This window comes from Lonchura striata, chromosome 17, assembly GCF_046129695.1.
Source record: "Lonchura striata isolate bLonStr1 chromosome 17, bLonStr1.mat, whole genome shotgun sequence".
NCBI lineage: Eukaryota > Metazoa > Chordata > Aves > Passeriformes > Estrildidae > Lonchura > Lonchura striata.
The window spans coordinates 10,887,478-10,911,645 of NC_134619.1; the positions used below are offsets into that span (position 1 = coordinate 10,887,478).

The 24,168-nt window shown below is 48.5% G+C and overlaps 1 protein-coding gene across 1 annotated transcript in view; it reads right to left on the reverse strand.

Annotated features, from left to right (window-relative positions):
- The window catches only part of PPP1R16B (protein phosphatase 1 regulatory subunit 16B), a 60,342-nt gene that overhangs the window by 27,741 nt on the left and 8,433 nt on the right, over positions 1-24,168 (reverse strand). The window contains exon 2 of the mRNA XM_021527843.2: positions 14,417-14,819. Within this exon, the coding sequence (XP_021383518.1) occupies positions 14,417-14,663 (247 nt within the window). The 5' untranslated portion in view covers positions 14,664-14,819. The remainder of the gene's footprint in view (positions 1-14,416; positions 14,820-24,168) is intronic.

Sequence of the window (24,168 nt, forward strand, 5' to 3'; positions counted from 1 at the left end):
GATTGGAATGACAAGGCTTCCCAGCTCCCTAGCTGGAAATCCCTTATTTTCCTACAGCCTTGCTGAAAACAAGGAGAAATTTTCTGTTGGTGAAGCACATTCCCAGCAGTAATGGACAGTGGCCAGGCTATGCTGACACACTGACCAGCCCTACTTGGCCACCACATGTCCATGGACACAGGGTACAGCATCTCCCCTCACAGGTCACACTGCCCCCTCACAAGAAAAACAGCTGGATAAAAGCTGCCCTGCTGGACTTATCCCAAGAGAAAAACCAGCCCAGTCTGCAGTCAGGAAGGGGCTACATGAGCCAGTTGGGAAGATGCTCCTTCACCCCCACCTGCCTTTCCCAGCGGGCAGTTTGAGCATGTTACAGACACCAGGAGCACAGTGAGAGAGGCTTCAGCCATCACATGGAACCCCAGTTGATAATAACTCACTAAACACCTGATTCACTTAATAACTGTAGCAGCAGCTTCACAAAACATGGGTGATCCCAGAGGTACTCAGTGCTTTGCTGCTGCTCCCAGTCACAGGAAGCAGCCAAGCCCCACAGCAGGGCAGGAACACTGAGATTTCCCCCAGCTGCTCTTATCTTGTCTCGCAGTATTGGAAACTGGGACCTACTGACAGCAAACAAACAGGCCATGGCACTCACTGAACTCTGCTCTAAATCACATGCAGGGACAGGCTCTTCATGCAGGAGTGACAAGGAAGATGCATCTGCAATGGTTTTATGGCACATCAGCATAGAAAATGGTTTTATGTCCCTAAAAGCAGTGATTAAAATTCCAAGATGTCACAGATTTTAATCCTGAGCTGATTTTTCCTCTCTTCTATGCTGTATCATACATCAAGAGAGCAGAACTCTCAAAAATCAGATTTCCTGAAGCTAGAGTACAACAAAATTATGTTTTCTACAGCAAATCAGTTCAACAGAGGCTCAATAAAACATGATTGATAATTAGTGTTTTCTTTTTGGCAGCTAGTAGCAATTGTCTTCTCCTTAAGCCTAGTGCATTTGCCAATTTAAAATGAATCTGTCCAAAAATGAAACAAAACATCTGCCAATAAAATTCCCAGTGAATATTAGTTAAGATTTACGAAGTTCCAAAGCAGAGTGTCACTTGCTGCAGCATCAGACAACTCAACAGTAATTAGGGTAGAGCTGAGACAGCCTTGTGGAAAGAGCCATCAGGCAAATGGAAAATGGATGGGAATAGTTAAATCAGTTTAGATTTCCTTAACAGAGGTAGATCAAAAGGAAACTAACCCGATTAGGAGGGAGAGAGACACTGATCCAGATTCACGGAGCAAAGCAGAACAGCTATAAAATGATATTTATGCCTGTTTTCCTTTCTAGGACTGCATAATGCATCAGCATGTACCAGTAGATCTGGCCCAGATTTATAGGCTAAGGGTAGACCCTTTTAAACCAGGACAGCTTCTCTTCTCCAGTTTACTTTCCCAGTTAAGTAACTGCCCAAAAAAACCCAAAAATTAAAATAGGCCATAAAAAAAAAGCCTCCCAAATTCAATTAAACAGAGTAGGTGACTGTTGGCAGTGCCATTCTCCCTTCTCGGGGCACCTTGTCCTGCTTGCAGCAGGGCAGGGATGCACTGCCAGAGCCCAGCTTTTGGCACAGCCCCTTTCAGACAGCCCCAGGTGTGGTGCCAGCACTGGCTGTGGCCAGGCACAGGTCTGCAGGGTGGCTCCGTGGTCCCTGACAGCAGGCAGGGCACCTCAGTGCTGCCCCTGGGATGCTGCAGCACTGAGCACTGCAGGAATGCAACACACACCCCCAGGAGCACCGTGCCTTGCCAAGGAAAGGCTGACCCAAACCCTGCTCCTGCAGCAGCCATCACCTCCTGCAGCAAAGCCTCTGCTGCACAGAGCTGCCACCGCTGCTGCCAGGGCTCATCTCGGCTGGGGCAGCTGCTCAGTGACTTTGGGGGTCCCTGGGCCCCCAGTGCTCTGTGCCATGCCCAGCACAGCCACAGCCTCTCCTTAGCCCCAGCCAAGTGCCTTTGCAGCAACACCCACACGCTGCCAGGCTGAAAAGCTCCACGAAGCCACTCTGCTGTCCCCAAAAGCCACGGGAACAACTCATTGCCCAGAGATGGTGAGAGCACAAAAGCCACCAGCAGTCTCAGAGAAGGCCACCCTGGCAGTGTCCCCTGCTCTTGGCAGCCCTGCTGCTTTCCAGGGCCGAGTGTCCCAGGGAATGTGTGAGCACAGGTACACAGCATTTTTCCAAAGCAAATACACTCACAAGCCTGTGACACTTTGGTTCAGGTTAAACACCCATGCCCCGAGGCAGCGTTTTACAGCATCGCTTACACCAGGAATTGTGCCCAATCTAAAGAGGTTTTTGTTGCTCGGGGGGCTGTCCCAGAGCCAGGGCAGGCTGCAGCACTCACCCTGCTCTCACAGTGACACTTCCAGCCTCCCTCACCTTCTCCATAAGCACTTCCACCAGCAAACCCTCTCAAAGCTCTGTCTCATCCTGCTGGCTTCTACCCCAGCTGTGCAGAATCCAGACACCCCAACAAGAGCAAAGGGGTGCCCAAAATAAAAGAACCCAAAGTCCTCTCATATTTTAGTGAGAGATAACCATGGCTGAGACTTTGCATGAGTCCCACCAGACCTCCACACTCCTGCACGTGTCAGATGGCACCTGGCACCTCTCCCAAGGAGCTGATATTGCACTGGATGTTATTAGGATCTGACACAGAAGCTGTTTTGGGACAGGGCAAAACCAACTTTGCCCACTGCAGTGCCAGCAAACACCCTTCTTGTGCCCTCCAGTCCCAGGATGCCTGGGTGACCACGCTGTTCTTTTCATGTCCCAGTCACACAGGACAGTGCTGGGCTGTTACCCAGGACTCAGCCTGCTGGTTTGGAAGGCCTCCCTGGCTGTGGCATCTCGGGATGCTCCCAGCAGAGCTCTCAGCAGAGACAGGACACTGACAAACAAGGCCACAGCCCTGAGCAGCGTGGCACAAGGAGGAGCTCTACACAGATGTGAGAAGCTCAGTGGGTAGGTAAACAGGATCCCCCCTTCTTTCCTGTTCCACAGCTGGAAAACCCACAGGCCCTTCCTGCAGGAAGGGAAGGAGGAGGGTGGGGAGCCCACAGCACTGGGGTCAGCTTCCCAAACTGGGAACTGGCTGTCCCAGGGAACCACTCCTGCCCATGGCACACACAAGATGTTTCCACTGCTGCTGGGAGCTCCTGGTTCTGATCAGAATGATCCCTGACGGACTCAAAATGCCATGTCGATATATTTTAATACCATGGGGCAGGGATTAATGGGGTGGTCTGTACAGCAGCATCCAGCAGGAAGAAGCTGAGCGTTCTTCACATGGACTCTGGATCCTATGGAGCACAGTGCTTTAGGTGGCCCAACCAAACTGACTGAAATAAAGGCAAAATACCCAAATATCAGAATGCTCAGGGATCCACAGGAAGCCCTCAGTCAGTGGTAGCTGAAGGTAGCTGAAGGGCTCAGCCCAGCAGTGCTGAGTGAGCAAGGTGTTTGTGGAAGCTTTGAACCCCACGAGAATGACACGAGGACCACGCAAAGCCAGGTGGCCTCTGGCTCAGCAAACACCTCTGGCTCAGCCCCCTTGCCCTGCTCTCAGCACAGCTCCTTCCACCTCCACCTGCAATCCAAGCTGCCAATCCCACCTCACAGGAGAAAAATCAGCCAACAAATATAGTCCTTGAGCTACAAGACAAGTCTGTGGATGTAAGCAAAGCAAGAAGTATTTCCTGTTCACTTGTTCCCCGTAGGGTTACTGACAATGCTGCAAATATTCCCTGTACTGAACACATGGCAAATCCTAGAGCACTGACTGAGACAGTGCAATGATGAGCCAAGCCTTGAATTAATGCTACAGATCCAGTGCTGACCTGTACTCAGATGAACCTTTCCTGGCTCTGAAGAGTGGTAGAAAATTGCCACAAATGAGAGTAATTTGGGTCAGGGGACAGAGCAGCAGCTTTTTCATAGCTATTTCACAACTGCATGATTGAAGTTATAAGAAATAAATTTCCTGCAAAAGCACAAGGAATCCTGTTTAGGTGCCTTTTCAGGTGAAATTTTAAACCCAGTTGCCCTTCTAATAAAAGCCAAATGGACTCCCAGCACCTCTCCATGACCCACTGCCACCTCCCAAACCAGACATGCTGTGGTTTTGGACAGCACCCAGCAGCAGGTTGGAAGCTGGCTGCCTACAGCCTAGACTGGAACTTCATATCACATTCAGGCCTTGCATCACCGTTGTGATAGCACCACAGCTTTAGGAGGATAGAAACCCCTGTGATAAGTGCCTGACAGGCAGGAGGATGTCACTGCAGATCCACGGGGACTGTCCTCCTTTGCTGAAGCTCTGGCTCTAACACCTGCTATTTCAGGCTGTTACACCACAATTTTAATTAAAACAAGAGGGCCATTTAAGCTCTCGTGGAGCCCTGCTCTAGCCTTGCTAATTAAAGACAAACTGACAAGATCTGAAATGACAAAATAAACCAGGTCTGAAAAGTTTGAGAGGCACAGGATGAGTGTGAGCTCTAAGTAGGTTGAAGCCTGCTCTCTGTGGGAGCACTGTGTGCTGCCCAGCCCCAGGTTCCTCAGTGAGGTCCTGGTCTCTGTGGAGCTGATGGGCTCTCCAGAGGGTGAAGCACAGCACCCAGGTCAGAGCTCACCTGTTCCCTGACAGCACACAAATCCAAAGCCAATGCTGGCAGACAGATACAGGAGTTCTCTCCAGGTCCCCAAAACGGGTGGAAAGGCTGTTCTTTACTGCAGGCTCCCTGCTCCTCTCCAGCCCCAAGAGGCCGAGCTGGGATGGATTTCCAGGTGAATTCCTTGACCCAATCATTGGGCAAACCACAAACACCCTGCAGCAATGAAACCTTGGTGCTCCGTTCCTGTGTGAGGACTTTGTACTTTTCATTCAACAATAGGGTAAAACTTTGCTGTTTTTTGAGAAGGATGGGTTTAACTCAGAGAATCCTTCAGATCAGAAGATTTAAACATCGTGTCTCAGGCCTTATTACAATCAGAACCACGGAAGTGTCAGCATCTCACCTCTAACCCATACTGCTCCAAATGGAAATGCTTTGAAGGTGCCACAATCTTCCCCAGCCACTCAAAACATGGATGTGTCCAGACAGATGCAGGTGTAACACAGGACAAAACAGAAGCTGCATGCAGGTAACTCTGTCATGGACACCATCAGCTGCCAGCCAGGCTAAAAACAAGGCTGGTGCAAGCAAGGAGAATGGTGTGACAGTGCCTTAGAGGTTAATTCCTGCTCTAGTCTCCCCATTTTTTAGAGGTGAACTCTACAGCAATAGCCCTTAAGACCAAAAAATGTGAGTGTTGTTTTGTTTGGTGGGTGGGTTGCTTGGGGCTTTGTTATGGAGGAGGATTGTGTTTAACAATTTTTTTTTTTTTTACTAATGGGATTTCTCTTGTCAGCCCAGGTAAAGGCAAACCAAAATAAATGAGATTTTGGAAGTTTCCCACTACATTTCAGAGTCTGATGCTCTTACACTCAAGGCAGGGATCTTTTTGCTGCTTTGAAAGCAAAGCCCAACATAGCAGAAAAAAAAACACCAGGGAAATGTGAATTAAGGCCTAGCTTGAAAATCTTAGCCAAACTGAGAAATGCTACGAACTGTTATAAAAAGGTATTCAGAGCAGGAGAAATGCCCCAGAGTAACTAAAGCCCATTTCCCACATGAGTGGCACTTGCAGCCAGCCTATCTCACAATATCCAGGGAATCCAGAGGCCAAATCCAGCAACAAACAGTTGCAAATTGTAGGGAGCTCAGTGGAAACTGCATCTGCTTGCTCAGAGCTGCACATGGGCTCTTGTTCCCCAAATTAAAAGGGAGTGCAAGGTGCTTGATTGCATCTTGGCTCTTGATTACAAATGCACCAGCAGCCAGAATTAAACAGTTGGCTTCCTGGCCTATTTAGCATCCTTTAGTGCTGGGTTAGAGGGTGGGCAAGGCTTAGGAGGTGTTTTCATATACCAGCATCTGAGTTTTTGGCAATTTTTTTTTTTTTCCTCAAGACACTCGCAGCGAATGATAGCATTTCCCAAAGATCTGGCTAAGCTCCAGAGGGAAAAACAAGCAGTGGAAGTGTCCATAGAAGCAGCTCTGCACTAGGCTATAAGGCACTGCCTGAACCAGCTGCCATAGCAACTGCTATTAAAGAAAGAATTAGAGCATTCTTCACGGAAGTAGAAAACTCCCAGTCAGTAAGTGTAAGGATAAGATGCAAAGCAAAACAAAAAAAAACCAAACAAACAAAAAAAAAAGAGGATAAATATAAGCAAGTAGGAAAAATATGCACAGGTGAATGTGAAGCAGGGCTCCTTGCACAGGTATATGTGCTCTGGTGTCTATGATGCCTATAAATACACTAAGATACCTAACTCCACCCTCATTAGCAAGCATTTTAGATACAGTTGATCCTGCCTTGGGGCAGGAGGTGGATTACATGACCTCCTGAGGCCCTCTCAACCTCTATTTTCCATGATTCTAGGAGGGAGAAATCTACACCAGCTGAGCTGACCTGGCCTCACTCCAGAAAGGCAGGAATTTAAATCTGGGAAAAAAAATAGATTTAATCCACTTTTCAAGTTCTCCTTGACCAGGAGAAAGGGGCAGAAAGTAGAGCCTGCAACCATAGCTTAGAGGCAATTTCTTCCTGGCCAGAAACGCATTTTCAGCTATTACAGGGGTAAAACAGCAAGATCAGGTTTTACCCTGCAAGAAAGATTCACCCCCTAGAGTATTGATCTCCCCACCAACATTCATTTGCAAAGAACAATCAGATAGGTGGCTGCAGACCTGTGGTTTTGGTTGTGGCTTGCTGTACAAAATACACTTGAAAACAGAATTACACTGCAAAAAGCCAGTGAGCTCTCAGGAGCAATCGGGTCATGTCCTATCCCTTGGTACAACTAGATTAGACCCCACAGCACAGCCCCACAGCAGGACAGAGCTTTGGCTCTCACAGCTAAGGACAGAAAGAAGACAAAATTCCCCTCTGGGTTGTGCTGATTTTTACACAGAAGACACCAGAGGTCCTTGATGGAGCTGCTATTTACACTCTCCAGCTCCTCACTACTGGACTGGGACAAAATATCAGAATAAATCATGTGAGACTCCATTTTATTCATGTGGAAAAGCCTATTCTTTATTCACACAATTTATTTTATACTCTTTTTACAAACTCATGTGCAACTGTAATTGGTGAATAGTTTTCTTGCCAATTACTCTATTGGTTAGTAAAAGGTATTTTACTTGTCCATCAAATTTCTGTGTTCTTAAAATTGTTTACATATTTCCTTCACTGATTTTCAAGGGACAGATTTAATGTTTATGTAGGTGCTAGCTGTTTTTCACCTAGGAATAGATTGTTATGTTAACCACCTGTTCACACCAAGATTATTTTCACATGGGACTTGCAAAGTTCTAGCTGCACTTAGAAGAAATGACAGGCCAGCCATCAATCTAACAGAGCAGGCATGATTTTATGAAGCCTTTCTTTGATAATTTTTCTACCTGACTGCAACAACAAAGCACACCATGAGCACAGGGAAACAACACTCACCTGGAAGGCAGCCAGGCAGGCAAGAAACACTCTGCCTGCAAGAAAAAAACCCCATGTCTCATCTCCTGGGGCAAGGACCTGGCTGGGCTGTAGTGCCAGCCTTTCCAGCTGTTATCCAACCAAGCAGGAGGCAGGAGTGCTGCTCCCAGTGCTCCATCCCATCCAGAGACACGGCAGGTCCCCTCAGGAGGAAACACAAGGACAACCAAGCTGGGGAGTTACAGGTTAGAAAGAGTCACTTCTTGCCCTAAATCTTAAGATTTTCTAAAGCCTTCTGAGTTTACATTCTGTTAGAGAATTTTCTCACACAACTTTCTGTAAACAACATATTGTTTTGCATTCCTTCATAGGGGTGGAGAAACTTGATGTACTAGTAGTTTGTCCAATGTCATTGAAGAGGTGGCCCATTCACTCTGCAATCCAATTCCACCTTTGGAAAAGTATAAAGGCTGGAGTCAGAAAATAAACCTCCTTCTTTTCACCTTACAAGTAGCAGTGGCTCACGTTGTGCTTTCAGGTGTCCTGTAGTGACAGCCACTGACTTATCAGCAAGTAGCAGCAGACTGGGAAGTCCTGGCTTTGACATTTGGCAGCTCTGCAGACAGCAGGAAACAAGCAGGCACACGAGGCTGCCTCCACGCCACAGGCAGCAGGGCAGCCAGGACAGGCAAGGGAAAGGTTAAATGCCACTGATTTAGCACCTGTAGGCAGGGACATCTCCAGGCACCTGGTTGAATTAAGGTCCCATTGATAATCTGCCTTGTGCTCACAAAGTCTGACGTTCTGTTCTGAGCCCTCCCTGCCGTGATTTGGCCGGGCAGGGCTGGGGAGCAGATGGTGACCTGACATATCCCACCTAATGTGCCCTGCAGCACAACCTGAGCAGCTCCAGCCTCTCCTCCCTGCTGCCCACATCTCCTTGGGAGGCAGGGACACTCACACACCGACACACCAACACCACTAACACCACCCAAAAAACAAGGAAATGTCCAGTTGGTATTTAGGTGCACGTGCAACCAAGGAGACACTGAGTTTCTCCCCAGAAACACACTGTGGCCAAATGTTGGAAGGTGATTAAGTGATTTAAGCTACTTCTTGTAAGAAACAAAATCTTGACAACAGTGATTGGCCAATCCCTGCTTAATTAAAAACACCTTCAACCCAAACAGACCATTCTTACTGCACTTGGAATCCAATGTTTGTTCATTGCCCTGTAATCCTATTACAAAACACACCAGAAATATTTTCAGTGGTATCAGAAATGGTGGGAGGCAGCACAAGTGTAAAAGCCAGAAAATGAAATGTGTAAATTACCGACTTTTGAGAAATAAAATAAGTATTTCTGATCAAACTTTTTTGTTTAAAGAAAAATTGTCAAATGAACTGTTGAAGTGGACTACAGATTTGGGAAGGGAGGGGGCCTCATCCCAGGAAAACCTTAGGGGGACTTTCAGTGTTAATTTTGAGATAGGAAAGTTGGCATTTGGATATAATTTCCCCACTTGACTGAATTTCAGAGAGTAGGGGGAAAAGAAATATAAAAATATTTACTTGTTATGACAACAGATAAAGTTGCTGATTCAATATTGCCCATGCTTCCAGATGCCTCTAGTTAGCTGCCATATGCAAATCACCCCACATTGGCATCACATCCAAATTGCATGAAAAAGCCAAGTTAAAATGTGGCCAAATACACAAATCTGCTTTTGGAAGACATACCAACCCGCATTAACAAAATTAACAAAATTCATCACTGTCAAGTGCTCCCACACAGAGTTTCCCAAAGAGGACAGCTCTCATTTCCACACCCAGCAAGTTTGAAACTCAAGAAATGCCTTTGTCATTGAAAAGAAACTTAATTTCTGACTCAAACCATTCCCAAATACCCAGATAGACACTCAGACTGATGGTGATAAGAGATCTTTTCTTTTCAGAGCCCTTCAAAGGACACAAAAGCCAGGGGGAAAACCTTCTCAGACAGATAAATGCACTTACTCACAGACCTGGACACAGGAACCCCATGAAAAAAAGCTTCAGGAGATTAATAATGTGGGTGGAAAATTAAGGCACCTCATAAAGGGTTTGAAGTAAAAAGGGAACAGATCACATCAGCTTGGAAAGGTTAAAGAAAGCAATTTATAGACACTAATTAGGGCCTCTTTTAAAAGTGCCTTTGCAAGTGACAAGGTTGGGTTTATTCCAGAGAGGTGCAAAAGGGAGCGTGGTTGGAGCTGCTCGGGGATGCTCCCAGGAAGGTGCCTGAACCCTGCTGGGCACCATGGCACAGGAGCAGGAGATTTGGGATGGCACAAGGGGAAGCAGGGAGATGTGTTGATAAGAACAAGTTGCTTTCTGCCCAGGGAAATCTTCCCCACACAGTGAGCTCCAAACTCATGCCCTCTGCTCTGTCACTGGGAACTGTTTTGCCGAGCACCAAGTCCAGGCCACCAAAGCTGAGTTTTCCTTCACTTTCAGGCTCACCAGCCATGAGGATCTGCACAGTTAAACTCCTGCAGAAGTGCTGCTTTATTCAACACGCTGGCTCTGATAAGGTTTTGCTTGCAGGATGAAGTGCCAGGAGGTGGGAGCTGAAGGATTCTGCAGCGATGCCATCGCCACAGGCAGCGGGCGTCTGTGGGAGGCAGCTCTCACCCCAGAGCAGGAGAAACCAGGGCACCTCTGGCACTGCTGGGAAGTGAATCAATCCTTGGGGTCTCTACTTCTCTGCTGGCTCCTTGAAGGAGCCCAGCTCACCCTGAAGCCAAGGCCAACACCTGCAGTTTGCATCATTCAAGCAGGAGCTCCCAGTGCAAACAGCCCAGGTGTGCAAAGGGAGCTCCAGACAGCAAATGCCACATGTTTGTACAAGCAGCCACTTTACCCACCTCTGGGATCTGGTTTTTTCAGTTTACAGAACACCAGCTTGTCTCCCCATGCTCTGGGGCTACTTTTAGAAAAGCTCAGTGATGTAGAAAGACCTGGACATGACAACCCTGGCTGCTTTTGGGGACAAGGTGCTGCCCTGGGAATGGCAGGACCAGCCTCCTCTCCATGGTTTCAGTCCATCACCTCATAGAACGACCTCAAAGGGCCACAGCCCTCAGCAATTTCTTATCTTCTCAAATCCTTTGTAATCAGCTGAGTAGCTCATAAAGCATTCCTTTATTGCATTATAAAGCAACTCCTTTGCAGCCAGAGGCTGCATCCAGCACCACACCCCCTGTAAACTCCGTGTGGGCTGGGGGGTCCTCCCTTGGCAGCATCCCTTTGAAACCAGCTCAGACTGAGCCCAGAGCTGGGTGAGGACTGCAGTATATTTCCAAGTAAAATGGAGATGGTGTGGGATGCCCCTCCCCAGCAATCCCACAGAGGAGCATGGACCAGGTCCAGCCTGGCAGCTGGGAGTGCTCTGGTCTCCACCTCAGACTCACCCAGGAGCTGTCTGGAGCTATCCCAGCTTGCCAAACAGAAGGTCCAGGCAGCACCTGCAGCCCAGGGCACTGCTGCCCTCAGTCTGGGGTCACTGCCTGTCATCCCTGGGGTCACTGCTGTCACCTCACTGTCCCCACTCACATCTGCCACCAGCATGTTTGCAGTGTGCTCCCTGCCCCGCTTCTGTCAGCAGACATCCAAAGGAGCTTTTAATAGCAGCTTGTTTGTAAAACCTGGGTGTTTTGACAGATCTGTTGCAGAAGACGAGAGGAACATGCAGACAGGAGCCATCACCCCTTCACAGCTCCTGCCCACACTGGGGCTGATGGTGTCCAGGAGTCCCTGCCTTCAGTCCTGCTTGGCCACCACACTGAGACCATGGAGCCACAGAACAACTTGGGTTGGAAAAGCCCTCCAGGATCGAGTCCAGCCATTCTGCCAGCACTGCCAAGGCCACAACTAAACCATGGCCCCAGGTGCCACACGGATGCATCTTTTAAATCCCTCCAGGGATGCCTGCTCAACCACTGCATTGGGAAGCCTCTGTCTGGGCTGGACAGCCCTTTGGGTGAAGAAATCTTTCCTAATAACCAATCTAAACCTACCCTGGGGTGTAACTTGAGGCCATTTCCTCTTGCCTTTCACATGTCAACTGGCACACAGTGGCTCCCTCAATTACACCTGGGCAAGAGGCAGGCAAAGGACAGTGAAAGCAGCATGTCCAGGACCTCAGGACCCCTGAAGAGCAGGGCTGGGTTCTGCACCCACCAGCTCCATCCTACAGCACTCAACTACCACCTCAGGAGGTGGTGATACACACCACAGCCTCAGACAGCATCTGGACAAAGAGCCAGCTCAGTACCCAACTCCACTTTCTCCTGACTTCATTGCACCTGCCACCATCCCCTCTCCCACTTTGGGGGTGAGAATGATAAAAATAAGCAGAGAAGTCACAAGGAATGGAAATGGCACAGGCACCCAGAGGCAGCTCAGAGGTGACACGTGCCAGCTGCGCCCCCAGCTCAAACCTTCCTCACACTGACTTACCAACTTCTTAATCATTTATATTTCACCTCCCCCTCCACATCCCACATGGAAACAAAAGATGATTCATATAGCAAAATAATCACCTGGGACCTCCAAAAGCCCACGAGTTTCCACACTTTCTTGATAAGGAATTTTGCCAGTTTGGCACCTGGGTTTGACTCTGTCCCCTCCTCCCTTTATACTGGTCCCACATCACAGAGGGGGCAGAGCTGGCACAAAACCTGCCCACACACTACTTTTAGGACTTAAATTAATTGAGCACAAAACAAATTCACTGTAATAACTTGAGGCATCTGAAAAATCCAGCTACTTGGGAAGCATGTGTACCCTGGGAATACTGTCCCTTGTCCTCTTCATAGGGTGGGGAAATTGAATTTCTGTCAGCAGGGAAGTGGTTTTGTAATATTTAAGTTTTAGCACCAGCGTCACATTGGAAAGAGCAGCTGCTGGTTCAAGCCCACAACCTGGGCTTGCCCACAGAAAGAGGTGAACAGGATTATGGTGCCAAAAGAGACCCACAGTGACGGATTTTCCCTCAGAGGAGGAAAAGAGTGAAAGTGGGAGCTGAAAAATCAATTCTGCAGCTTCAGCAGTGAAGTATCCATGTCCACACATGGTGCAAGACCGCTGTCCACAGGACCCTGCCACCAGAACACTGGTGTCAGGAGCACAGCCATCCTTCACCAGGGCCCTGAGCACAAACCCCCACCATCCCTGCCTCCCTCACAAAATGAGAAAGCATCTGGAGGACAGACAGTGAGGAGCTTTCCTCCTTCCAAACAACCCAGATCCCAAACCAGAGAGTTGAAAGCAAAACTACAAGGCTGAGCCTCTTGCAGGCCCATCACACCCCCAGCCACACTGCTGTGTGGAGGCACCAGTGCCACACAAAAAGAAGATGGTAAAACTCTCAGCATCTCTCCCAGTGCTGTGACCTGAACAGCTGGGTGTGAAACCCAAACCACAACGTGCCAGTACCTGCCAGCACAGGCAGAGGTGCTGCAAGTCCCAAACATATCCCCCTGGGCAATGCCAGCAGTCACAGCTGGCTTCACAGCTAGAGCCCTCCACAGCAGCTCAGAGAAGCACAGGGTCACTGAAGCAGAGAGCTGCAGAGAGCTATGAAACCTCTAGAGCAAGGAAGGAACAAATAAAAGCCTACAGTTCCAGGGCATTATCACAGGTCTGCTGTCCCAGGGAGGTCACAAATGCACAAAGAACCAGAGCCAAGGCAGGGCTTGGCAAATGCAGTGTCCAGGCAGGGTCACCACTGTTCATGCTCTGTTTCGAAACAGGAGCAGAACACACACACAAGGACATATTACAGTGCAAAAAAAGGCTTGCTCAGAAACAGGGACATGACTTTGGGGAGATTCTTCACAAGACAAGACAAGGTCCTTCCCTTCCACCCACGTACCAGGCAAGGATACACTGTCTCTTGTAGAGGGTGCTGGAAACTAGAGCGACATTCCCTAGCAGAGATGCTCAGCTGGCCAGGTTTCCTAAGCACCCTCCTCTGCCATGCCAAGGGATCACGAAGATCACACCAATTTTGCTGCCTTCAGAGCACCAACCCCAGAGGCTGCTCCAGCTCTCCTGCAAGAGATATTTTTACTCTTCTGCAGAGAAGCACTCTCCAAGCTCCCCAGAGCTCACAGATTTTCCCCCATGCTGTGCTGAGGCTAATGGTTATTGACTTTTAGACATATTTTTTCCCTCCTCCCTTCAGATTTTGTAGCAAAGCACTTTCATCCACTTTGAAATGGTGCAATTAAACCAATTTCAGAACGATTTGCAGGTTTGTTCTTCAGGAAGCAGTAAGCAAGGCCATGCTTCCCAGTATTTTGGGAAAAAATTCATACATTCACATATCTCTGAATCCATGCCCTCAAGCAGGGAAAGTGAAGAGATTTACACTGGCATGTAAATCCCTGCGACAGACTCCTCTAAAACCACTGAGAGGCACGCCCAGAAGGCAAGGAAGTGTTTCACACCTCCTGTAAGTAGGAAGTGTGAGAAGGAAAGAGATGAAAACTGCCTTCCTTCACCCAAACCTCAGTCACAATTCCTGCCCTATCCTGGCACTCCTGCACCCACTCCTGATGCCAGCCAAGGTAACACTGGTGTCACACGGGGACCTCGGAGCTGTGTCAGAGATGGCAACGCTTTAAAGCCCAACACCACACCAAGGGCAGTCCATGGATGACAGCACAGATGCCTGGCACACCACAGAGGGTTTCACGCCACATGGAGCTCACAGGCAGCCAGACAAAACCCGCCAGGCACCAGTGCCATACCTTCCTCCACGTCATTCCTCAGAGAAGCCTCCAGCAGAGCAACACTGGCTTCAAAAGACACTTTCTTTCTGTTCACAGCATTTCTCTTCTTTTCATGCTTCCTCTTCTTGTGCTGCATCTCCTTCTCATACTGGGCCCATTTCTTCAGCTGCTGAGCCCTCCGTTTCTGGGCTGCCCGCAGCCTCTCCAGCGTGGGCACCTTGTCCAGCAGCTGCAGCTCGGTCAGGAGGTCCACGTGGGCATCCATGGCTTCTGCTGGGAGAGGGGACGGGGAGGATGTCCCAGTGGGAAGGGATGTCCCACCACAGCTCCTCTGGATGGCAGCCTCCTGCTGCTATACCAGCATCCTAAGGCCGAGCTGGGGAGGGCCCATGGCAGAGTCGGGTTAGAATGTGGTGGGAACCTGAAATGAGGAGAGAAGCAGGAGAGATCAGCTATCATCAAGCATGAGTTCAGCCTGCTGGAGAACACAACAGGCAACATCTATCACCTCAAAAGACAGCTGAGTTAACTGCTTTAATTGCTCTAATTGCTTTAATTGTTCTTACCAGCCTTGGTGATTTCCCCCACTCAACATCCCAGCCAAACCCTCTTGATTAAGCAGAAGTTCCACTGTGCAACTAGTTCATGTCTATTGCTCACATTAACCCTCTCCCACGAGCAGAATAAAATGTTAAAGAGCAAAGATCTTCCATATGTTGGATACCATTTGTCAGACAACTTGGGAGCAGTCTGAGTACCGAGACTCCCGTCCTTCTCTGGGCTGGTCATCTCCACCAGCCCTGTTCCAGGTGTCCCCACCCCACAGTCCTGCTCCAATGCACACCAGCAGCCACCTCCCTGAGGCATTTCAGTCTCAGCAGCAAGGCACAGGCAGAGGGGACCAAGCTGCAGTGCCCAGGGCAGTCACAGGCACCAGAGGAGACCATTCCAGCTGAAATAACCCAAAAGCCAGAGGCTGGACATAGCTGGGGATAGCTGTCTGGTGCCTCGATGCCAGGCAGGCTTTCCCAGAGGAATTCTACCCACCAGCAGCATCATCTGTGCTGCTCTGCCTCATCCATCCAGCCCAGCTGAGGACAGATGGATAGAGCTGGCTATCAGGTATTAACAACACTTAAGCCACCTCAGCTCTTAAAAACACGAGGGTTGTGTTCATTTCTCTCTCCCTTCAGGTTTTCTCTTCACTACACTAAATCACTCTGGTTTTGCTGTTTGGGGTCCAAAAGCAATGAGAGCAGTGAGTTCACAGCTCCTGAGCCTCAGTGTGACCACAACAGAAACCTCTGAGCAGGATCACCCACAGTGACCAAGCAGGGACCCACGGGCAGCTGCCCAGTCACCTGCTGCACAGGAGGAAACACAGCCCACATTTCAGATGTCCAACAGGTGCATTTGAAATAAAGCCGAAATCACAAGCAAACTGAATTTATCCTTTTCAATCACACCTGTGCTTTAAAGCACATTGAAATGGTTCATGCAAAATCCAGGCAAGCAGCAAATAATCAGGTATGAGATGAGAGCTTGTGTGGTTCAGCCAGCTCAGAGGGGACAAAGGAAAAAGAAAAATAAAGTGTTGATGGGAAAGGGTGACTGAGGAACTGAAGTATTCACAAGCACTTGAGAAAGCCTTAATAAGACAGCTGAAGCTCAACTCTGTTGCTGTTAAAGAGAGGGAGCAACAGACTTGTAAACACTGGATGCAGAGAATTTATGGAAAAGCAGCAGAGGGAAGGCAGCTGGACCCAGCTGAGAGCCGTGCTGAGGATACCCAACCTCACCCATCCAGCTGAGGCAGGAAAAGCCACGGCTCATCCCTGTCAGAGGGGGAAGCAGCCCATCGAGGAGACTCTGAGGGGCTGCAGGGCAGTGTCCACACCACACAGCACATCCACCACACCCCAGGGAATCCTGGCTGAGGCATCCACACCTACTGAACACTGCTCCAGACCTTCCACAGGGCTTTGACCTTACCTATAAATATCAGGGCAGACTGAGAGCGAGACACGCCATTTCCTCCAACAGATAATTGGTTTGGGAACTGAAAACAAACATACTCAGCTAGAGCACACAGGCTGGTCCAGGCAGCTGCTTTATCCAGCAAATGGCCAAGGACAGCTTCAGCAGCACCTGCAAACCTTATTTTGAAGATTTCAGGATAGACCTGAACACACACACAAAAAAACCCCGTGTTTAATCCCATTAGAGTGCCAAAAAGTGCTTTAGCTCCATAAAGGAATAAACACAAATCCTTGCGAAGTTTTTCATAAGAGAGCTACTAACTCAAAATTCAAATTTAATTCACTTGTGGCTTTAGCATGGCATTGGAAAGCAAAGGAAGGGTGCCATGGCTCCTGCACAGCACAAGAGCCACTCACAGCAGTCCCTGACCTCTGCCCACAGGCCCTGCGGGCTGGGACTCACCACAGTCCCCAGAAACCCCACAGAAAATGCATGAATGCACCTCCCAAGAAGCTTTTCTTTTGGGACAGACGCATTTCCCGAGCACTCAGCTGGAAAGCTCTTCAGCACCTCTGGTGAACTCAGCTCCTGCCCCTGGCAAGCATTCCTGGGAAGTATCTTTGTTGGCAATCTCAGCCTCTGCTGCAGCAGCACAGCCTGCAGATCTGAAGCCCCAGTTACAATACCTCGAAGGAGGGGAGATAAGGGCAGGAAATGCCTCCCGGAATACCGAATAGGCACTCCCACCTTGCTCCTTTTCCAAGCCACTTCTGCCATTGTTTGCTCAAAGACGAACAAATATTTTCCAAAACATACCTGGAGTAGAAATGAGGACCTAATTCTGCAGGATTGTTAAGGCAGGAAACTTTATTTCAGCATTTCACAAGAGAGGCTGGAAGTTTTCGCTTTGGGTTTAGGACTGCACCTTGGAAAGTGCAATTTATAAGTAGTAAAGGACAAGTGTGGCTGGGTTTGCCCATGTTTCAGCTTTCCTGCATACACCTCATTCTCCACAGCTCCTCTGCTCTCACAACAGAAGAAATGAGAGATTCAGGTGGTCTGCAAAGGGGAGTGAAATGGAGAGGGGAGATCCACAGACATCAAGACATGTCTGGAAGTACCAAATGCCAGCACGGCCTCAATCCAACCAGAAAATGAACCTCTAAAGGAGCTAAAAGGTCACCCTGAGAGCACTTCCTGAAGTGGACACAGCTCAGCTTCCCCCAGACATAATTCCCTATCACTCTCACCGACCCCAGAGCCCCAAAAAAGACTGTCCCCATAGCTCTGGCTGCCTGTTTTCCAATGACCTGGTTCCTTCCCTGTACCTGAAGAAATGACACATTGATTTGTGGAACAAACAGGTCAGGCTAATTATAGCACAGGTTCAGGCCCCAGCATTTACTTACCTGCAAAGTGACACAGAAGTGGCTGTGTGGGTGGCTGTGGCTTGCAAGGCATCACATTTTGGTTTCCGTTTTATTTAAAGAAGCAGAGGGGGCAGGAAAAAAGCACCATTGCTCCTGTTGGGCCGAGCTGAGCAGTTTCCATGAGCTCAGCAGAACTGGTGCCACCAGGCTGAGCACATCCTGCCACACACACACAGCCCCCGGCCCTGCAGGGACAATGGGGACTGCTTCAGGGGCCAAAAGGAAGGCAAGGCACTGCTGCCATCCCCCTCCTCCTGGTACTGCAGCAAGGAAAGGCTCACTCTGACCAATTGGCTCCTGCAAAGGGCACACAAGTGTTGGCCAACACCATTGTGGGTTTCTTTTTGTAAATTTGCACTTCCTGTATCGTTTGTATCGCCTGACTAAACCCAAAAGTACTCTCAAGGTGAGGTTACTCACTGCCAGTACAAGTGAAGTGGGAGTTTACTGACTCAGGGGTTGCAGCTTGTGCCACCAACCCTGTCTGAAGTCATCTCTCACACACACCTTCCCATTTCACTCTTTGAGGTTGCCACTTGCATCCCTCACAGGTGAAAACCAAAGGTTACTCATTTCCTCCACCAGCACACACTCAGAGCTGCCCCCCTGACCTTCCCACAAAGCATCCAACTTGCAGACAGTTTGCCATAGCACTGCTGAGGCTGGAGCTGGGTCTGTTAAAGCAGCCATGCTGCTGAGTGAGGCTGGAGAGGCTCCTCATCTCCCCATCTGATGATGAAGCTGGAGCCGAGACCTGCAAATCCTCTGTCACATCTTCCCAAGGCAGCAGTTAGGGCACAGCATGACACTGATGCAGAGCACAAACACTCACAGAACTCCTTCACTTAAGTGTCATCAACTGATTTCAGTTTTATTCTACCTAAAAAAAAAATAAATAAATAAAACAGACCATGGAAGAGCAACCCTTAAATGGTACACTTTGAAGTGAAAGGCTGGAGATACTTTAAATCTTTCAAGCAAAGGGAAAACAGGAAGGCCCAGAGTAGCCACTTCTGAAGCTGAGGGGATCATTTCCAGCCACTGGATTGCTCGTGGTGAGACACCTGCAGGACTGGGCCTGGATGATCAGGTGAGGTGTCAGCAGCACAAAGTCAAGCCAGTGGCATGAACAGACAGAAATAGCCCTCTCCTTCCCACACCAAGCTAATCTCTCCACTGGGCTTGGAAACCAAGCACCAAAGCCTACAGCAGGGATCTGAGTGCACAAGCAGTCAGCAGAGGAGGTGGTGCCTGATTGATTTATTTCATTAACATCAACACCTGCCCCATGGAAGGTGAGCAGCTGCCAAATTCTCCTTTTCTGCTCCTTGCAAGGGCCAAGGCCAACCTGTGTGTTCCTGTCCCATGAAATGCAAGGTGACCAGCCCACTGCAGCCCTTCTGCTGAACCCATCCTCTGGCAGCAGGCACCAATAATAAAGAATTCACAGGGTTTTCCTTCAGCATTGTCTGGGGACACAGACCAGCCAAAGATGCATGTTCTGCATGGGCCAGGATCTTCCCAGGGACTGGAGGAAGCAGCAGAGCAGCTTCACCCCTTGGTCCCCAATGAGGCACGAGCTCACTTGAGCCCAAAAGCCAAACACAGCCAGCCAGAAAGCCACGGGGAGAAGGAGGAGACAGCCCAAGGGTCAGGCAGGAGCAGCAGGGAAAGGCAGGCACAGCAGTTCAGCCATGCCCCAGGGAGGACAAGGTGGGGCTCAGGGGATGTGCCCTGGGGCTGAGCACACACAGGGAGCTCAGCTCCTTTCCCTCCTTCCCACAGCCCAGCCTGGGTGGGAAGGGCAGCAGCGTCCCCCTCCCACCCTTCCCAGGGGAACACCTCCAGGTCATTTCCTAAGCCATGTCCCACAGAGCACATACCCACCAGAAGCCCTGCCAAGGCACTCCCCACTCCACCACGGAGCTGTTCTCATCTGCAGCACCTCCAGGAAGATGGGAAACCAACCACTCTGCTGATGGGAGCAGGGAGCCCTGTGCTGCACAGGAGATCTTGGGGTTTGTGTGGTTTCTGCGTTTCTTTAGTAAAGAGTGCATAAAATCAAGAGGGTCCTTCATGCTTAGACCATCACAGCCTAAAACTGATTTTTTAGAAGTGCCTCTGTCACATCCTGGCTTTTGGGAAAACATTTCATTGGAGCAGCATCAAAAAGGACACTGCACTGAGCCTCACACACCTACAACAGGGGACCTGGCCACTGGCTTTTCAAACACACACACACAGAGGTGGACACCAACAGTGACCACATGGCAAACTGGGAAGGGGATTTCAAATCACAAGAGCTATTCCTGCACAGAATCACAGCCCCAAAACACTCATTTTCACCTGCAGTGCCACAGCACACAGTTCCTTTTCCTACAGAGCAGCATTTCAAGCCTCCTGAAGGGTTTCCCGTTTTCCTGAAGCCTAAATGTTTATTTCTCCAGTATCACCCTGCCAGGTAGGTTGTACCATCTCCCTTGTCTGTGCCTCTGTGCATGGAGTGTGGCACAGGCGGGCACTGACCACAGGCTGCTCTGGACATCAGGGCTGGTGGCAAGGCTGAAGGCAGGAACCTGCCCAGAGCCCAAGGCAGCACATCAAACCACAGCTGGACACACACCTCAGCCAGTGCCCTCAATAACCTGCACCAAACCCATCTCTAGAGCTCAAGAGCATCCACAGGTGAGCAGATGAACACATAGAAAAGGCACTGCAAGAGCCATATCACCACCTCAGGATTGGTATTTCTAGTCCTGTGCTCCTTCCACAAGGTGCTGGTGGAACCTACTGGCGCCTCAGTGCTGCTCTGGGAGCTCTGGCTATGGCTTCTGGTGGCAAATTCTTCTTACATACTGTGTGATTCTCTCTGTGTTGTGCTGTGAGCCCCACAGCACCCACAGGTTAACCACATGGAGGAGTGAAAATTATGAAAATTGTTGCTGCCTGATTTAATTTCACTGGTATCTTAGAAGTAAACAGCTCCTTTCCTAACTTGGGGCTTCAGCTACACTTTAAGCAGTGGATGTTCAGTACTACCAGAAAAATGGCTCCTCCTGAGGGAATGACAAGGAAAGTGGCAGGAAACATCACTTTAAAAATATATAAATATATATCTAAAAATATATAATATTATACAAATTTATACAAATATATATAATATAAATATATATTATATATAAATATATTATGTATAAATATATATTACATATAAATATATATATTTCAGCCAGGACCCCTTAGGGAACAGAACTCCTACATCTGCCCTGGAGTGCTGGTGGGGAAGAGCAGGTACAGAAATATTCTGGGTGAAAGATCTCATCAGAAATTGTGAGCTTCAGGAGAGATTCTTGGCTTTTCCACAGGTTTCTTGTATGCAAAGTAAGTAACTTAATCTGTGCCCCAATTACCTTCTTAAAGTGAAGATATTGTTTTACCATCTGTAGCAAAGGAATTTTCATTGCTGCCTACTGCAAATGTGGTGAAGGTGCATCCTTATAAAATATTTTTCTAGCTTGATGGAAAGCTCAAAATTTCAAGCTAAATTCTGCTTCAGATAATTAAAAATATTCTTGTTTGGCTGCTTTATCTCTAATTCCAGATAATCTCTCTGTCTCCAATGAACTCCTTCCCAGCAGAGGGAATAAAATACAAGAAAGCAGAAGAAAAGTGAAGCAGAAAGTAAAAAAAAAAAAAAAATCTCTTTGAAGCCAACACTGGCAATAGAAAATTTTAAGTGCCTCTTTCTTTTCTCCTCCCAACTGTTCCATCCTAACAATACTGGCAGTTGTTTGAGGAAAGCCCCTCAGTATTTTCACTATATGTTTCCTGTAAACACCCAACACAGCACAATATACATTCTTTTTCCTATCAATATTTCAACATGGGCTTCCTTAAAAATTGTTTTTAAAAATTAGAAACTTCTTCTGTGCCAGGCAGTCCTCCCCCAGATCAGTGTGCAGCAAGGAGTAACCCAAAGCTGGTGGTGGTCCCCAGGCACAGAGGGCTGGAGAGCTCTGGCTGGGGGCTCAGCAGACACAGCAGGGAAGGGCTTTGTAGCAAGCACATTTCTCTCCCTCTCAAGATTTTTCATAGAGGTGCACAGAGAGAAATGAAAGAGAAAACAATTTCTATTTCTGCTCCTTGTTTTTCCTATGTGGAATGTGTTTAGAGAATTGTTTACCTGGGGTGATTGCTTGATTGGATTCTGGTGAGGATTGTTTGAGCCTGATGGTCAATCCAACCCACTTGTGGCTGGACTCTCCAGAGAGGGTCATGAGTTGTGTTAGAGTCAGAGAAAGCAGTATGTAGTTTTAGTATCCTCCTTTTATATAGTATATTAATGTATTTTAGCATAGTAATAATAAATAAATAATTCAGCCCTCTGAATTGAGTCAGACATTGTCATTTCTTCCCATTGGGTTCACCTGTGTTTACATTAGGGCTTTGAGCACAGCTCACACCCAGGATTTAGGAGCACGCCAGAACTTTAAAGCTAAACCAGCTCAGATCTCCTTCCCTCCACGTGGCTCCTGCACAGAGCAGTTCCTGGAGCCCCATTCCAGTGCCAGGCAGCGGGACCTGGAGGCGTTTTAAAAACCTTCCTCTAAAAGCTCTTGAGATAAATGCACCTTTCTGTTTCAGCTCCAACACAGCACTTCAGCTGCCACCTGTGCTAGATGAGTAATGCCATGGCTGACTCTCACAATTAAAGGGCAAATATTATGTGTATGTTAAGAGAAGTTCTATAGATTTACAGATATGCTTCACCCCTCCCTTGCATTGTTATCAGGGGGTGGCCTGGGTTTGGGACATTTGGGAGAGTGGGATTGTTACTCTGGCAGCACCTGACCTCCAATCAAGGTGTAAAAAAGTGATCTCCACCCCTGGACAGCAAAGAAGGAGCCATGGACAAACATGGACAGAACTTTGGGAGGGGCTAAAGGGTTAAAAGGCAGAACATCCACTGCATGGATGAGCACATGGAGGAAAAAATCCTTTGCTCCCGGCCACTGTAACATTTTATCTGTTCAGTCTTTTGTTGTGATTTTGATAAGGTTTTAATAAACATTTTAAATGTTTTGCAAGTGAGTACTATTTCTCACACCTTTCTGCATTAAGCTGCCCTTGTCTGGGGATATTTTCAAAACTAGAACTTCCATGCAGATGGTTTTCCCACTCCCTAACAGTTGGGGGTTTCTTCTTCCCTCTCTATTTTTATTCCCCATCATCTTCCTCACCAGCTAAGCTTCACTCTCACTGGCTCTTCCTCCACATCCATGGGCAGAATGGGCTGTTCCAGCCCCAGTCTGAGGTGCAGCTCTAGTCCAGGCACTGGGAACAACTTGAAGGATGCATTGGAGCTGCAAGAACTGCTCAGCCCCCTTGTACTTCCCAAAGGGGACACCTTGGGTTCCCCTCTGCTTTCAGGAATCAGTAAAAAAACCACCCTGAGCTCTTGGCTATGAAATTCCACAAGGAGAAGGGGGGGGGGGGCATTTCTGCCAGCTTGAACTTGAAAAATCTTAACATCGATTTATAGTCGAGTTAAAAATCAGAAAGTTAAGTTCAGGGCTCAATTTGAAACTACATCAGAAGAAGGCACTCCCCTCTAACTCAGTGCCATAGAGACAGCTCGCTCCGCAGTGTGAAGATGCACGCAGCCCTCACTAATTGTCCTGATTGCTTTTTTCCCTGAGCTGAGGGCTGAGCACGTGGAGCCAGGAGCAGAGCTCTCCCCTCCGACTGTGCCCCAGACAGCACAGCCGGCTCCAGGGAAGGTGATGCTGGAAGACAAGGCAATTTTACTCCTTCAAGAATCCAGCACACACCACTCCCCTCTCCCCTTTGCTCCCCTTAGCAGAAAAAGTGTCTGCTAACAAAAATTTATCTCCGGCATCAGAGGAGCAGCAGGATCCCTGCCCTTAGGCAAAGAAAGAAGGATCAGAATGGGATTTCTGTGCAAACATGAAGAGAATCCCAACTCCCCTCGCACGAGAGCAGCCCCATCCTCTGAGCCAGGCAGTTAAATATTGAAGGAAAGGCATGCAGCAGCTCCGATTATGTGGAACAAAAATTAATTGAGGGCATAAGTCTCCGATTGGGCTCTCCATTTATTTTTTCCACAGCACATTATATGGGAGTGGGGGTTGCAATGCAGACACCTGCAGGGAAAGCAGCCCGACCCATCTGTGACAGTGATATTACCTCTTTTTATTTGTTTTTCTGGTTAGAGCTTCCATTTTTTATCAACCCTGCCACAGACAGATGTGTGGAGGCTTCCAAAACTGCATCCCTCTTCCTGACATTTTCAGCTACACATTGAGAGATCTGTAATTTGGAAAACAACAACTTTGCCTC